The 17,573-nt window shown below is 39.9% G+C and overlaps 1 protein-coding gene across 6 annotated transcripts in view; it reads right to left on the reverse strand.

Moving 5' to 3' along the window:
- The window catches only part of mcamb (melanoma cell adhesion molecule b), a 37,581-nt gene that overhangs the window by 3,401 nt on the left and 16,607 nt on the right, over nt 1-17,573 (reverse strand). For 4 of the 6 annotated variants that reach the window (XM_071497069.1, XM_071497067.1, XM_071497070.1 and 1 more), the window contains exons 2-12: nt 7,277-7,401; nt 6,953-7,184; nt 6,390-6,460; nt 6,201-6,288; nt 5,887-6,066; nt 3,988-4,115; nt 3,661-3,796; nt 3,427-3,539; nt 1,616-1,757; nt 1,224-1,351; nt 560-698 (exon numbers count right to left, since the gene is read on the reverse strand). In XM_071497069.1, coding sequence (XP_071353170.1) covers nt 560-698; nt 1,224-1,351; nt 1,616-1,757; nt 3,427-3,539; nt 3,661-3,796; nt 3,988-4,115; nt 5,887-6,066; nt 6,201-6,288; nt 6,390-6,460; nt 6,953-7,184; nt 7,277-7,401 — 1,482 coding nt within the window. Of the gene's footprint in view, nt 1-158; nt 240-559; nt 699-1,223; nt 1,352-1,615; nt 1,758-3,426; nt 3,540-3,660; nt 3,797-3,987; nt 4,116-5,886; nt 6,067-6,200; nt 6,289-6,389; nt 6,461-6,952; nt 7,185-7,276; nt 7,402-17,573 lie in introns of all 6 variants that reach the window. The other 2 variants (XM_071497063.1, XM_071497064.1) reach the window with 1 other exon arrangement.

The following is a 17,573-nucleotide window of genomic DNA, read 5'->3' on the forward strand; positions in this document are numbered from 1 at the left end:
ACACTGAACATGCAGGTGATGGCAGCTGAAGTGTCTTTCTCATTACTACAACCAACATCTCTTTTTCAATGTGATTTCATTTGATAGTGATTTTGGAAACTTTCTGTATCTGATCAGAGTCTTGACTTGGTTGCGCTGCAGCCTGCCTGTGGTCTTACCTGTGGCAGAGGAAATGGTAGTGCTAGTTGTGGTGGTGGTGGTGGTGATGCTTGTGGTGGCTTGTGTGGTGGTCTGTGTAGCTGAAAACAGGTAGAAGCACGTAAGGGAGGACTCTCCCTGTTAACACACTGGGGGAAGAGGGGTGAACACTGAACAGCCACACAGCTTCACGTCCGAAACAATGACAACAACGCTGATTGAAAGGTCAAAAATCACAGACAAGACGTTACAGCACGTGAGTTCAAGGCCTTCAGATGGAGTAAAAATAAACAAAGAAGTGACAAAGACAAGAAGGGGAAGAACAGAAGGAAAGAGGGGAAGTGAGGAGGACAACTGATAGAGACGTACACGCAGAAAAACACAGGGCAGAGACAGGAAAGGCAGGCAGTGGGGGACTCACTGGCTTTGATGCTGAAGGTCACCGCGTCAGTACCGAGCTCATTGGAGGCATTGCAGACAACAGTGAGGTCAGAGGTGACCTTGACACTGGCCACACTACGAACACCCTCCTCAGTCTGTTGGGACGTTACCTTCAGGACCTGGCACAAACACACACAGTTGAAGACAGAGAAAAACAGGTCGACCAGCAGAAAAGGTTTCTCTTTCTTCTGCGTGGCAAGAGTAACAGAGCTGAACGCAGATCCTGTCACAGATTGAAGCACCTCAGGTCAGTCGGGGATTTCTTTTCAATGCGGAGATCAGACGAGCAGTATTGATGATATCACACTTAAATCCACAATACTAACCCTTGGAGCCATGCCAGCAGCTATGTAAGGCTATAGTTAGAAATGAGCTGAATGCTAATGCTAGCATTGTAGTATGCTTACAGTTACATTGCTGAGGTTTAGCATAAGTAATGTTTCAGTATTTGATTACAACTAAGGCTGCTGGAAATGTCAAGTTTTTTAGGTATTTAGTCATGAAAGAAAGTATTGGGCAAGTGGAGATTTTGACCTGATAATGGTGCTGCCTAGTGATGCAATCTAATCTAATGAGAAAACATTTGGCAAAAGGGCATTTCTGTTGCAGCTGATTCAATGATGTGAAGCTTCCCTCTGCTGTACCTTTTCATCAGAGGCGGTCCAGGTAATGCTGGGAGCAGGGAAACCTCTGGCAAGGCAACTCAGTTCTACGGACTTCTCGAAACTCTCTTCTATCTCCGTGTTGTCCGGCTTCACAATCTCTGGTAGACCTGGAGAGAGAGGAGTGAGAAATAACCTTAAAAATGTTCTTCCATGATACTATATATGTACTGTACATACTTTTTGTTTTTTCTTAAAAAAAAAAAAAAAAAACGGCCTCGCTGACCAAAAAATGAACACAAAACCCACAAACCCCAAACTCATGCAGCAACTAATATTGCATCATACATTATATTAGGATATTTCTTCAAGAATAGTAGATTGATTAATGACCAGACAGCAGTGTAATATTCAGTGTCTGTGAACAGACTCACTCTTGACATTAACAAGAAGTGTGCCACTGGTCTCCATTCCCTCGATCTCAGGAACAGTCACCATACACACATACGTCCCTGCTGTGTGTAACGTAGCATCCTTCAAGGTCAAAGTGTGACCTTTCGATACCTTCACTCCATTCTACACACACAAGGGTAGAAAAAGGCACATTTAACACACACATGTCTAAGAACATCTAGCAATGAAACAGGGGTTACCAGTGCACTAGTTTTTTGTAGATGTTTTGTAGATTGTAGATGTTATACACAGTTGTGTTGGCAGATTTCAAACAATTCCCTCACAAAATTTGAAGTCCTTTTTTTAACTAAATGGTCAAACTGAGTTTTGACTATTCTTTACTTTAACTGCTGTGTGACAAAAATAATAATGAGAAAATAATATTCAGTTGTATTTTTTGGGTGTTCAAAACTTTTAGGCAGGCGGCTGCCGACAAAAAAAGGTCAAGTCCATGACTGAATGTTTTCACAGACTTCCTGATTGACCGGCTGTCGCACTGGCTCTGCACAAACTTAACTTTTAGATTAATTGATTTCTGCATGATAAACTCCCGCAATGATGGTTGAAACTCAAACTCTAAAGTCTGCACATCACTAAATGATGAGCATGTTGTCTCGAGATAGTACAGAATGAGTGTCAGTCATGACAATTTTATCCTGTGTATTGTTTGTCATAGCAGAAGACAAGCAGTGATGGGGGAAATACTCAGATATTTTACTAAAGTAAAAGTGGGAATACCACAATGTAAAAATACTCAAAATATTCAAAATTTTGATTTCTGTTTTAGAATCAGGATGAACTTAAAGTGCCAAAATTAAAAGTACTCCATTACGCAGAATGGCCCATTTTAGAATAATAAAGATTATATTATTGGATTATGATTATTGATGCACTAATGTTTGTTTGACTTTAATGTTGTAATTAGTAAGGGTGAGGTTAAATTTAATTACCTTCTATAACTTATATATTTTTCATCGATAAAATCAATAAAATCCTGACTTATAAATATACATCATAAATGTTTGGATAATTACATTTTGTATCGTCATTTTATATCTGCAAAGTAACTACAATTTAAAAAAGTAATTACAATCATCAAATAAATGTTGTGGAGTAAAAAGAACAACACTATAAGTGGCAGAGAATGAAACTCAAGTAAAGCACAATTACCTCAAAACTGTACTTGTACTGTACTTACTAGTCTAAGTATAATACTTTAGTAAATGTACTTAGTTACTCTCTACTACTGAAGACATCTGATGCAGTATCTGGGGATCCTAATGACATACCAACACAAAGATTGGCATATCACGATTTTTTTTTTCCCTGTCTTGGCAAGTTAAACAACTTCTACAATGTGTTCTGTGATAATCACCAAGGAGTAATACAGCCAAGAATTGTGTTTTATTTCTTTTAAGTGAACCTGCAAACATGTGACTATCATCCTTTTTCTTATACCAAATTATCCATGTGTGGGTGTGATGTCACCGTCTGCACACTTTTACCCTGCATACCCTCAGACTCACCCTATTTCTATGGGCTTGGAAGAAAAAAGACAAAGCCCACCTTCACCGCCAAGGTTCACTTGCAGTACATTCATTAAACCGTGATTACACACGAAACGTTTGTGGTTTGCGCTGTCAGGAGTTGTGACAGATAGAAAGCAATGACTAGTCAGGGTATTATATTGAGTCAAAATGTTGCTGCTGTTTGTGTAATTGTACTGTGTGTGTGTGTGTGTGTGTGTGTGTGTGTGTGTGTGTGTGTGTGTGTGCGTGTGAGTGTGTTTGACCTTAAACCAGACTGTGTGTGTTTGGAGAGAAGAGAGGGCGTTGCAGGTGGCCATCAGCTCCTCTCCTTGAGCTAACTCAACATCTTTGGGAGTTACCACAGCAGAGTCAAGATCTACACACAGCAAAGAGAAAAAAACGACAGAAAATTATTCAGGCCAGAGACATACAGTCGTACTGCTTGGAAAATATATTTGTTGTCATAATAACAAATCAGATCAGTGCAGTGTCCTTACAGTTGACAAATACTGTGATATTTTTTGAGATCTCTAGAGGGGTATCCCAGTCATTAGAGGTACACGTGTAAACTCCACTGTTCTGACGGGTCACGTTGTTCAACACCATCATATTGGCGTCTACAGAGATTTCAGCCTGCAAAAAGAAGCCAAGATTAACACATAAACATACAACTTTTAAGTCAACATGGTGAGGAAGCTCATGCGATAAACTCGAAAGCTCCAGAAGAGCCACTAATGGATCATGTGGTGAGAAACAAAGCAGGCCTGAAGGGCAGCATGTTGCTGACTTTGGTGCATGAGCACAAAAAGTGCTGATTTTCTTACGCTTGGATCTGTGATTGAAATCAAGGATGGAAGATTCCCGTTGCCATGACACTGAAGCTCGACGGAGTCCCCTTCCTTGATTTTGCCCTTTGGTGACTCCACCCACATATTTAAGTCTGTGGAGGGGTCTGAAACAGAGAGTGGAATTCAACGTCAGACCACAGACACAGACAGACCACGACCATCCCTACAATTTGACGTCGTCCTGGTAACATATTTAAACTCCAAATACATTTAGATTAATGATTCATTTATTTCCCCCCTGTGGAGAAAGGCAGGGGATCTGCCAATCCTGCTTACAAAGCTCTGGCTTGTCGACTGTTTCTTTAATTAGTTAGTTCATTAGTTCTAATGAAGAGAAATCTTAGTGGTACAACATACAGCAGTATTTTAGACAATAGCATGCTTCCCACTTTGTGAACTTCCTGTGGCGACAGGACCCTTCCTCGCTCAACATAATCCCATGTGCATGAAGCCAGGACCATAAAGACATGGTTTTCTAAGTTTAGTGTGGAGGACAGAATGACATCTAGATCATCCTGCATCTTTGGGATGAACTGACTTCACTAATGCTCCTTTGGCTGAAAGAGAGCAAATCCCTGCAGCGTGTGTGTGTGTGTGTGTGTGAGAGAGTGATGTGGTGCAAGCGGTGTTCAAAGTGCTGTTTGTTGATTGGTAAACAGGAGGTTTTAAACCTCAGTTGGTGATGGCCTTTTGCCTCTCTCTCTCTTTCTCTCTCTTCCATTTACCAACAATGGGAGCCATCTGGCTCCACTTCAGAGGCCTGTGCTAAGAAGCAAGTTCAACATACCCAGGATATGTTTTCGTTATCTGGCTTCACCTAACATTTGCCATCCTGGAGAACCTGTACTACAAAGCTGGTTATCAATTGGCTCAGATAACTCTGGGTTTACCTATGTGGCTACAAGTGCACTCGTGTGAAAGAGGCGGAGCTGTTAATTATAAGCAACATCATCAGAACCATGATGCAGATACCTGCAGGTAGCTTCGTTTATAGCGACCCTCGAAAGTGATTTTTAAGAAGGTGACATGTAAACAATATGATCACATGACTACAACGAAAAGAAACACTAGAAATATTTTCCAATTATTAAAGGCAGGCTCAGAATACACTGTGAAGAGGCACAGGAATTATCATTAAGCTACTCAGGGTGTGTATTCTCATTCTTTTGTCTCATGATGAACGAACTATTATCAACATGTGACGAAGATTAGAAAAAAAATGGTTATGTCGGACTGTTTCTGCCACAGAGAGAAGAGGAGAGAAGGGACAGACTTTCACTGATTGAAATGTTCATTTATAATCATGGGTTATATTTCACAGTGTGTAGATCATTTCTCTAATCAAAGACATAAGCTGGTTTAGTTTTTATTTCCAGTCATCATCACAGAGTCAGTTATTTAGTGTGATAAACTCTCCCTCTGTTTGTTAGAAGCTCTGTTATAAAACCAGAGTGAACACAAGGAAACACTGGAACTTTCGTAACCCTGAAAGCCCAGAGTCTCAGTTGTCTCTTAGCTGTCAGTTATCCTGAGTAGTTTGTGAGCTGTGAGCTTTCAGTGTGTTCAGACTTTGTGGTAATTAGTGAATGTGTTAACTAACTTTCAGAATACCATAACTAGCATTTTGAACATAACTGTAAATAACTTTATAACAAATGTAAATAACTAAAAAAAAAAAAAGAGTAGCAGATAGTTTCTCTTGTTTTCCATTTAGGAGTATGGGTTAAAATCTTTTCCTCTTTGTTTCATTTTCTTTTGTTTTTGGCATTGCTCCACTCTGAAGCTTTAAAAATTCTTGTAACACCAGTGTTAGACATACAGATTAACAATATTTAGCAGAGCTCATATGTGTGTGTTTCTATGTGTGAAACTCACAATATACGGTGATGTTGATGTGGTTGGTCTCCATCATCCCGGTTCCTGTAGGAATAAAGTAGTTGACCTCACAGTAGAAGTGAGCATCCTTGTCCTCCTTCGTTACCTTAATGCTCAGCTCACTCTTAACTGAGTACAGACCACTGGATTCAGTAGTGGTGCTGGTGTCCACTCTCACCACTGGAGAACCAAAACAAAACAAACAAGACAAGGGGAGGAAAGACAGGGGAATTAAGGGAAAATACATGAAACCACTTTAAGAACCGAAAATAGTAGAGAAATGCGTTGCAGATGTTGATGTGAATCTGTCTCACCATCCTGAATAATGCGTAGCGGTGTGTTGTTTTTGTACCAAGTGATGTTCGGTTTAGGATAGCCATTTTTGACCTCGCAGGCTGCAATCTGAGGGGGTGGGAGAAGAGGGAGAATGAGACAAGAACAAGAGCCTGACAGTCATTTCATCATTTATACACTCTGATGTTCATGATTCAAAGCTTGTTTACTTTTTGTGGGCTGTCTTCATTTACTGAGAACGGTGATTGAACAGCCTCAATGGTAGGACGGCCCGGTGTTTCTGCACAGGAATGAAGAACCGAATCAAGAATTAGACTAGAATGACCGTGGGGTGTGTGTTGTGGTAGGTCAAAGTTTGCAGTTTGGCAATTTCAAACTGTTTCAGTGTCTCAGCATGTTCATGTAAACATGTTAAAATGTGTTAAAATGTGAATGTTCTGCCTGTTAGGGTTTGAAGTGTCACTGTAAGCACTGACAGGATTTTGGGTGTCAGATGGAGGGATATCACTGCAATAAGCTGAAGGTTCAGGTCAAGTCAAAGAGGTGCAAATGCTGAAAAACTGAACTTTTAGTCGATGTGTATTCACAGAAAGCAGCTGAAATGTCACGTTATGCGACAGAAGCTGATGCAGCTGAATGCACCGATGTTCAGTGCTTTGTTGACGTGCACACTGGGTCCAACGTATTATATGATACTCATTATTTCAGAAATCATCTATTGTTATTCTATATCTGTTGCTGTGCACACATGCCATCTCAGACTGAGTCTTACCAAACACCTTCAGCATTGTACGGCCCTCCCCATTCCCATCCGTTAGACTATCAATGGAACAGATAAATTCCACTTCGTCCTCGAGCCGCACATTGTTGATAGTCAACACCACCGCTCCACTGGCTCCGGTACCGTTCACACTGATCCGGCCTGTGAATTGTGCATCTTTTTCTACAATCTTCATGGTGCTGTCCTGTGTGTACAGCTTCTTCCTCTCACCTGTCCGTGTCCTCTAAAGGTTGGAGGTGGAGCAAATCAAACATCAAAGGCATAGAAACATCATACTTATCTGTGGACGTGTGCATCAGGCTTGATGAAACTCACATAGAGCCACATTATGGTCGTGCCGCCAATGCCGTCTTCCGATGTGAAAATGCAGGTGATCTGAGCTGTATCTCCCCTGAACACCTCCACTCTGTCCTCCATGCTCACCTCCACAGCGGTGCATGCTGAAGACAGAGAGTGAATATGGTTATTGTTGATGAATACATCTGTTGTTACATGTTTACATGTTTTCATTAGTCATAACTATCAGCTTCATAATATTTAATTAAAATAGAGAAAATTTGCAGAATCTGTCATCTTTCTTTTTCTTATTCTGAAAAAAAAAAAGGTCAAGGTGAGTTTTCAATATAATCTCAGCACTTCACAAAGGAAGACAGACAGATCATTGGGGACAGAACAGAAATGCCTCCACTGAGTGGGCCAGCTGGAGTACATGTTTGACTGACAGCTGAGCTGGCAACATCCATGTTCTGTAAGAAGTAGTTTAAAAAGGAAAGAGTGCCAAACCAACGAAACAAATGAAAACAATGTGGAAAATGTGATGGAAATATCACATTTATGTTCGTGTCATGTAAAAAATTTGAAGTATGTGCATCACGCACATCATGATTTATTCACTAAATTGATACTTTTATCTACGCACCAACTTTTCCACTCAAGCAAAGCGTAAAAACTTTTTGATGTCTTGACTTTCCTTTTTTTTTTTTCAAAAAGTCCAGCATTTCCACACAGGTTATTTTTATTCACTGATTGAAAATGAGCTTAAAACACATACAGTGGACTCCAAAAATCTGTGACCAAAAATGCCGTGTCAGTGTCACTGTCAGCCTACGGAAGAACAGTGAAGTTACCGCTTTATGTAAATACAGTTTAAACTGAGATAAGTTGTAGAGAAGTTCTCCATCGAAATATAAAAAAAACAGCACGGCCTTTTTCACAGCGGACATTTCGACTTGTTATAGTACAAAAACACAAGCGTTACTAATAACATTAACAGTGCCTCAGTAAACCATGACAGTGTGACAGTGAGACACCCACACCAATGTACTGTATCTGTGATAAGCTAATATCCACCTGGCTGATCCAAACTTCATGCCAAGAAATCTTCATTGAACTCAACCTGAAATGGATGAGTTCAGTTGCGATGGCGATGCGGCAGAACCTCAAGGTTAAAATCTTTGACTAATGATTCAGAAGAACCTGAATGCTGAAGAAACACACAACTTCTGCATCCACACCCTGTTGACATAAACTCATGGAGACATGGAGGCAAAAAAGAGAGAAAAAAGTCATGGTGGGTCAGAGGGAAGAGAGAGATGCTATGACAGGAATGAGAAGCCCACCCATGTCCACATTAATGTGCTGCATTCCACCATGTCACCCTCTCACAGGAAGAAAGGCTCAATTTACAGGCAGCATAGTAGCCCCACTGTTCCTTCATGATGTGTCTGTGAAGAACGAGTGGTTTTCCCCTTCCAGGGTCTCTCGCCCTGACGCATCCTACCAGTTTATAGGGAGGACCCCTAGTTACACGCTGCATCACAGTGTTTCAGTAGATGTACGAGATTCCAATGAGAGCTGTAGCCTGGAGGTATGAGGCTGCCAGGTTTGATTTAGCTTTTACTGAGTGTCTGTTCGTTGTGTTGGGGAATGTAGCATTTCTCATGGCAAAGAAAGAAGCAATGGCGGGAAATGTCATTTACTTTCATTTATACTCTGATTTATAAAGAGGAATCTGTCTTTAAGTAAACTTGAACTAAAAGAGTAATAAACCGTACAACACACTATTTAATCTCATCATGTATTATTGTATATTAAAAGCACATTTGTTGAAGAAAAGATTTATTCTTGACCTTAACCACATTATCTTTTTTTTTTTAAATAATACCAAGACCCACTCGATAATTTTTTCAAGAGCTTGCTCAGTTGTTGTGAACTGATGTAACCATGGAGCTTTGATCAAGTTCCAAACCTCTCCATCCACTAAATAAGAGCATGAGATTTGGTAGAAAGCTGTGGGAGAAACTAGTGAGTTAAAACAAAACTTTGAAAGAAGATAAAGCTCTTTTTTGGTGGCTAATGTTAGAAAACTTTAAGTTCATCTGTTACAGCATTTAACATTAAACACAATTGTGCATTATGCCACAAAGGCTGCTGATCAGTAAACGATTCATCTCACTTTAACAGATGTCGAAATAATTTGTGTGAATTAGATAAAAAGAAATCTTGCCAGACTTTGCTAAGGCTCCTCTTGGCAAGGCCCTTCTCTAGTGCAGCTGCTCACTGGCCAATAGATACAGCTGTTGATATACTGAGTAATTTCCAGCCATGAGTGTGGAGCACAATGCTGCTGAAGAAGCCCAAAAAAACCCAGACATATTTAAGCTTTGTAATCATGAGGCTTTGCTATAATTTTGTACTATTTAATCTGGAAAACGTATTAAATTTATTCAATTAAATTCAACAGAGTTAAATTAATTTGATTATATTACTGTTTTTAGACAGTTTAAATCCATGTCTGTCCGCACTCATATGCAGTGGAGACTTAGAAGGAATTTAGTTAAAGGCATTAAGCATATTTTATTAAAAAGTGGATGAATTCTTGAGTTATGTCAAAAAACATGTTTTGTGTCACAGTGACATTCATGAGATATCATGTTCACGAGAATGGGACGGATGGATGGACAGACAACTCCAAAACATAACGCCGTCCAGCCATGGCTGTCGTCAGTATGGAGGTATAAAAATGACCAGATGTGTAATCTTACAGTTAAGTGAATTACCATAACACCAGGGCTCCCTGATGAGCTTATTAGCCAGACTCCTCCTGGCTTTTTATTTTATTCCATCATCATCTGCACATGTGCAACATTTACTGCTGTTACAAACTACACCTCTGACTGCTTGTTCATCTGTATCAACAACAAATATTCTTCCCCCTTCTTCACTCCTCTGACTCATCCTCCCCATTTAAACTGCCTCCTCGCATCTCCGCCCTTTTTTTTTCTCCCACCTGGCTCTTCTTCTGCTGTGTGTTGCTGGCTAATGGAGCTGGACAGATGCTTTCCTGTTAAAGAAATCCAATTAGTCTCTGCAACATAGACATTTCCTGGCCATTAGCGATGAAAGGACAACGCTGACTCACTTGCAGCATCCCATCCCCCACCTGAGGGTTTACCTACAGTGAGAAGTGCACTTCAGAGTGGCATGAGCGAGTGAAAAGTCAGATTCTACTTTGCGCTCAGACCGAATGTTTCACAAACTCTTTCCCTGTACTGTCTGACAGCTGGAGTCTGTTTGCTCATGGGAAACTCTATCAAATTTTCTTAGTAATTTGATCAGTATTCATCACCATAGTGCATCAGTCAGAGAAGCTGGCACTCCAAGGCCTCAAATCGATCCTTTCTGATAATGAGAGAGCAGAGTCCATACACATTGGGTAATAGTCCTAAATCAGTATGGCAGAAGAAAAGCTGAGCATCCCCTCTGACAGCTGGGAAAGCTGGGGCTCTCCATTTCCCCTCAGCAAACACAGTGAGAGGGTGTGTTTGACCCTGAGACAACAATTTTACATTCTGAGTATGATTTCCACAAGAGGGGAGAATGTGCTCTGTATACTTAAGTAAATATCTGCTGTTGATCCTGAGGGGGAGAGGAGAGGAGAGGAGAGGAGAGGAGAGGAGAGGAGAGGAGAGGAGAGGAGAGGAGAGGAGAGGAGAGGACTATTATCCCACTCCTCAGGTTTCTCGAGTATCTTGATTATGTATTATTATCATGGTTTCAGAAACCTGGATATGCCAGCCGAAGGAGAACAGCAAAGTGTTGCAAGTAAACACCTTTTTAGGTTTCTGATCATTCACAGAGATGATCACAAACCTTGGTAATATTATGAATATATATACAAGGTTATAAATAACCAGGTTTCTCATATTCTGTGTAAACATTACTTCCTGAATAACACCCAGAGGGGGATTGGACTGAAAGTTGTTATATCAAGGTGTATGTAAATATTCAATGTTCAGACCAAATTAATTTCAAAATGCACTAAACTGCTCAACTATAAGAAATAAAGCAATGAATAACAGGGCCACAACTATACTGGTTATTTTCACCCTTTACCAATCATCATATGGTTAATCTTGCACAAACACATATAACATACAGCACAGCCAACATCACGTGCACACAGTAAATAAAAATGAATAAATAAATGAATTATACAATGCTTCTATGCAGTGTTACTACAACTTATTTATATGAGTGGTGGCTTCTGGAACAAAGCTGTCTTTATACTGTGTAGTTCTGCACTTTGGGACTTCTTTTGTCCAGAAGGAGGAAGCTGCAATTCACTGTTCAGAGCGTGTGAGTGGTCATCTAAAAAGTGATGCTAGGTTAAGCTGTGACTCACCAAACAGCTCAATGGAGCACTTAAAAAATTGGATCCAGAGAATTCCTGCTCTTTAAGGATAGGTTTCCAAATCATGACACCAGGAAAAAAGCACGCTAGAATGAGGTCATCATGGTCTTGTCAATGTGGAAATAAGACTCAACAAACTGATGCCCCTTCTTGCACACAGCTTCACAATTTGCCTCAAAGTTCAGTTTTGTGTCAATAATTGGCCCAAGCTATTTGTAAGATCGTACACATTCCTCTGTCCGACCTTTAATGGATGTGACTTCATGGATGTTGACATGTCTTCAAAAATCAATGATCATATCTTTTGTCTTAGACGTGTTAGATATGTAGGTTAGGTTAGATAGGATTCCTCACACCACTTGACAAAGTCATGTATGACCAGGCTGTGGCTGGTCTCATTGTCCTGCAGTCAGCTTACAATAACAGAGTCATCTGCATACTTTCGGGTGGTCCTGGTTTCATACCTGCTCTGACACATATTTGTGTAAAGGATGAATAAAAGCGGTGAAAGCATGCATCCTAGTGGAGAGCCAGTTGAGCACCAAAGTTGGTCAGACAGAACTCCATTTACCCTCACCATTTTGGTCAACAGTCTGACCAGCGGTCCAAAACTAAAAGATGTTAACCCTACTGAACAAGATACATTGTTTATTCAGCTAAAGATTTCAGTTTGTGTTTGCAATTTGTGCTTTTCATCATGTGAATATGCAGCTTTAAATGAAAAGTTGGGTATTTTAGGAAATATTTGTATTCCTTTTCTTGCCAAGAGCTACAGCCTGCGGCCACTTAGCCTACCTGAAACAATGGGCCTGCCCAAATTAACCCACTTTTCCTCTCAGACAGAAAAAAAAAACCTAAAACAACATAACAAATAAAATAAATTCAAGTGACAACTCAACTTAACAAGAATGCATTTATTTATTAATAAAGAGATTCCAGCACTACAGAAAGAGGAAAATCCTTATTTCAAGAACAACACGGTTAATCTTCCCATGGATACACATGAAACACACCACAGAAGCAGTTAAAAGGGATACTTGGCTTTGATTTATGAGGCTAATTGAGTCTGGTTCACACACTTACATACACATGCACACACACACACACACACACATCTCAGTTATTGTGTCAGCACTGATAGAAAAGCTTCAAAGAGCTCCAGTGAGGCTACAGGTGATCTCGCAACAGAAATAAATGTCTTGGTTCAGCTGTTCCTCTATAAAACACAGCTCATCCCACAAAGGGGGAAGATTGTATTCAAAGGAACGACAAAATTAGGTGCACTTAAAAGATAAGACAAAATAAGCCCCACAACACGCCTCTTGTAAAGGACAGCAGAGGCAGATAGGATCATCTCAAGGGGGAAGTAGTATCAAAGACATTGTGTATCCTGACAAAAGGCTTTGATTTCATTGTAGACATAACAATCAGTTTCTGTCTGTGGAGAGAAATGATAACAAAGCTTCCTGCCAGCTCCTGTGGTCTATAACATGTCTTCATGTAAAGACAACCTCCTATAAACAATTCAAACTATTGATGGGGATCAGCAGACAATCTCATTTCTGACCATAGAGATATATTTTGGTATTTCTGCTTTACTTGATAGAGCGTGTCAGGAAGGTGGGGGGAGAAAGGGGATGACACGTAGCAATGAATGATGTGAAGCCAGGACATGGCGGTAAGGACTGAGGCTTGCTTGTGGCACGCACTCCACCAGGTGAGGTACAGGGCATCTCTTCGGCAGTATATTTTAAGCACATGCTTCAGTCATCCCTCTGACAGGTACAGTAGACAGATGAGATATGGCATGTGTTTGTTCAAAGGCTGGAATCTGTTTTGACCATGAAAGATTCATTGACAAGCTGCAGTCAACCTCCCCTCCCTCCGTCTGCTCTGGCAACCAGCCCAGACCACAGATGGTCATTGGTGAGGGAGAGGAGAGGACATCCACCTTCAGCACATTAAGTGGTATTCAAACCTGATGAGTGTCCAGTGCACTTTTTGACATTAATCATATTAATTGAACTGGGTGACAGGACAGTGGCTCAGGTGTGGTCCCACAGTGATTATTGTGTAAATATTTCTTTACATATTCCAGATACAGGTGCGTTTGATCTCCATTTAACTACTTATGTGACTTTAGAACCAACTGGCTCATGAATTAGATGTGTTGTAGTTACTTTATATTTTATTTTACATTAGCTATTCATTTAGGTATCTTTGTAGAGATTTGCTTTCACTCTTACATCAGTTTCATTTTCTGTTATCAAGAAAGCCACATTAATTTATTTTGATTCAATGATGTAAGACAATGAAACGTGACATTGTGAATACTTTTTCCCACTAACATCAAAACTGCATAGATGAGTCGATGCTTTCTACCTCTTTTCTCCTGTGTCAAAAATTATGTGTGAATGAGGCAATGAAAATTCACCAAAATATTGACGTTATAAAGAATCAAAATCAAAAACCAGCATGCTATGTTTTAAGGAAATTTCAACAAGACCTTTCTCCTAATAATTACATTCATATACTGTTAATTTCTTGCCAACTATATTTTGACAGGAAACATCACAGGAAAAGTGCAGGACTGTGAGAAACATTAATTAACAGCTTTGCTACTATGTTACTAAATTTATTCTTCCATTATTTTTCTTTAAAAATGTTTTTGCTGTTATAAATTAGTTTGGAAACTTCTCAGAAACAGGGTTGCAACAAGAACAAAAGCCCCACCAGCAGTCTCAAGAGAGTTTCATGTTCAATACACCATACAATGTGAAAAGCTGGGCCAGGTCAACAGGATACTGACTGGGCTGTGCTACAGGAAAGGTAATTACAAGCGGATGTATGGCCCCTCAGTAAATTCCATGACAGTTTGGTCATTAGATTAAGAAACATCCGTGTGTAAACTTGACATTTTGACCTGATGGTGGGGTGATAGGAAAGCTCATGGAGCATGTAAAATAATAAGGTTTTATCTTCAGGGGACCATGACAATACTGAACAAATATCGTGACGTTCTGTTGATTAGATCATATTTTTTCTTGTGTAAAAGTAAAAAATGTGGCCTGATGGTGGTAATGAAGGAAAGGTCAGAAGGTCACCAATATCATTAAATAAAGAGCTAGCTGTCATATATCTTTTAAATGGATGGTAAAAAAAATGAAGAAAGCACTTTCTCAAATCTGAGAAAAACTCAGCAGCAGCAGCTAATAACAGGACGATCACTGAGGTCAAGGGGAAACAGACACAAACACACACACACACACACACACACACACACAGGACTCTAAGCTGTACCTAATTCATATGTACCAGGGCAAGTGACTACTGACCTGAACTTGAGATTCACTCCAGCACTAACCACATTATTACATGGTTTGTGAATGTCTCAGAGCACAACTATCACATGATACACATCTCTACTCTGCCATGTTTCATTCACTACTTTACAGGGACTTTCCACTCTCTCTAAAGGTAACTACGTTGTCTAGAATCCATTAACCTAAAAGAGAAAGCACACCGTTTTGTTTGCATTACAGAGTCCTTATATAATTTGTTTCTTCTATTACAAGGTTAGATATGTGCTGTTTCAATATTTACATACCAAGGATTCTCCCTGCTTTGACTCCAATTCATGTTTAATTTATGTCTGGCATGTCCCCCAGAAGAAAAAGCTGAGACTCCACTGAACTGAGACATGAAAGCAGTGAGAGACGGAACATCTAAAGATCTACGATTGTGTAGTTTCCGAGATAAAACTTGAATATTCTGAGATTAAAGTGGCAAATTAATGAGGGAAAAAAAACCATAGTCAGGGAAAAATACAACCTTATCACAATATAGAGGCTGCCACTTGTCATGTATTATGCCTACAGCGGATGACTTTATTAAATTATAACCTACTTAGCAATCAGATTTAGTTATTAGGAAATGCTCGTGATATTTATTATATCTTTTCATGACAGTGTCCACATATTTACACATGCTTAATACTCTCCTCATAACTACTGGTTGGTGGGGCAAAGAAGCCGGACACTACTCTAAGAAGCTACACAGAAGCCATTGAGTGTCAGCCATCGATAGAACGTTCCCTTTAAAGTCAACTGAACTACATCCAATGTCAACATTCGCTTTGAACCCAATTCCCAATGGCCTAGGCCGGGCATATGCACATTTTACATTTTACTTAATCACGAGTATTTCCTTATTGCTAAATTCAATTGCAAAGTATATTTGATTAAGTCATCCACTGCATGCATAAGATACAGCAAGTGATGTGGATCCTTAGAAAAAAAAAACAAAAAAAAACATACAACTTATTTTTTTCTCATAGATTTGTGACTTTAACCTCAAAGAGTAAACTGACACTTTAAATGCATCAACAAGCTTCATCTGACATCTGCACTCTTGCACTGGTGGTCACTGCTCTGCTGGAGCTATCGGGCATCAGTTGCCTCGCTAAGTGGTACCTTGTTGCTAGTTGTTGAGGTAAGGAAGAGTACTTTTTCTTTCCCACCTCAATTGAAACATGCATCCTCAGAGTTTTTTTACCTCATGCATATATAATTTATTTATTTTTATTTCTAATCTAATCTTTTTACCTGCAATGGCCCTAATAAATACACACACACACACACACACAGTTTTGTACTGAAACCCAGTGTGGTTAACTTGAAACCAAATATTTCCACTGAAACACACCAGTGAAATGAAATGACAGCTCGGGGACATGTTTCCAGCCTTGTCACATCTAAGAATAACAATGGCCTATCAGGCTTGTTTGCTTACATGATACAGCCGAATTACAGTGCACTGACCCGACTGGCACCAGAAATAGCAGCCCTACTTCAGGACAGGGTGAGACAGAGAGAGGGAGCATGGGAAAACAGTGCCTAAATCAGGCTACTCTTTGTACAGATGTTAATAGGGCTGACAAGAGTGAATAGAGTATAGAGTTAACAGATAAGAGAGGAGCGAGAGAGGACAGGAGGAAGAAAAGACAGAGCTAGGATGGGAGGAGAAATCAAGCTGGAACACAGAGATGTGTTTAGAAAGTGTCTGGTTCTCTGACAGTTGCTGTGGCCTCTGACATTTATCGCACCAGTCCCTCAGTGGCGCACGTGCAGCATCATTTAGAGAGAAGGAAACGTTATCAAGCTAAAGATAACAAATCAAATGGTGAGAGAAGAAACACAGAGGGGTTCGAAATGTCAAAGAAAAATCTCTAACTTTACACTTTAATTTGCTCCTGACAAGCTGCAGGATGTATTAATTCCACCCAGCAGCTCTTGGATTCATACCAAATATTTGCATAGCTGAATAAAAAAATCTGGCAAAAAGCGACATTTTCATTCCGACTGATTAACTGATTAACTGTGGAGCAATTATAGCTTTATTAACGCTGAATCATTATCTTTTAAATAGTCTTTCATGTACTTAGTGTGTTTTTTCCTGCAAAAAGGTCTTATCCTTTCATGTTTTATCAAAACCAAAACCATTAACCAAAACTATTCCTGGTGGAAAGATTTTTGAAAGTTCAAGGTAGGAGTATTTTTTTTTAGTCTTGAAGTGCAGGCACAACAAGGAAGGAAATTATGACCTTAGGTGTGTTTGCACGTCAAACCCATCAATGGAAACTTTGTACTTCTCTCCAGGACGACTGAGATTCTTCACAGACATATTTGAGGGACGGACAGACACAGCCAAATTCATATCCCCCCACCCCCTCTTTCATACATCCAACTGGCAGAACAGTAGCGCCACTTAGTTTGGGTCAATTCAGCTCAGCTAAATGGTGCAAAAGAATGTTATAAGAAATCGTTCACAAAACAGACACAAAAGGTCTTGTCAGACATCTATCAATCACATTAGTCCTGCGACATACCTTAAGGCATGTTAACACACAAAGACACACAA

This window comes from Trachinotus anak, unplaced genomic scaffold, assembly GCF_046630095.1.
Source record: "Trachinotus anak isolate AG129_WGS33_773 ecotype Australia unplaced genomic scaffold, CSIRO_AGI_Tana_v1 ptg000014l, whole genome shotgun sequence".
Classification (NCBI taxonomy): Eukaryota; Metazoa; Chordata; class Actinopteri; order Carangiformes; family Carangidae; genus Trachinotus; species Trachinotus anak.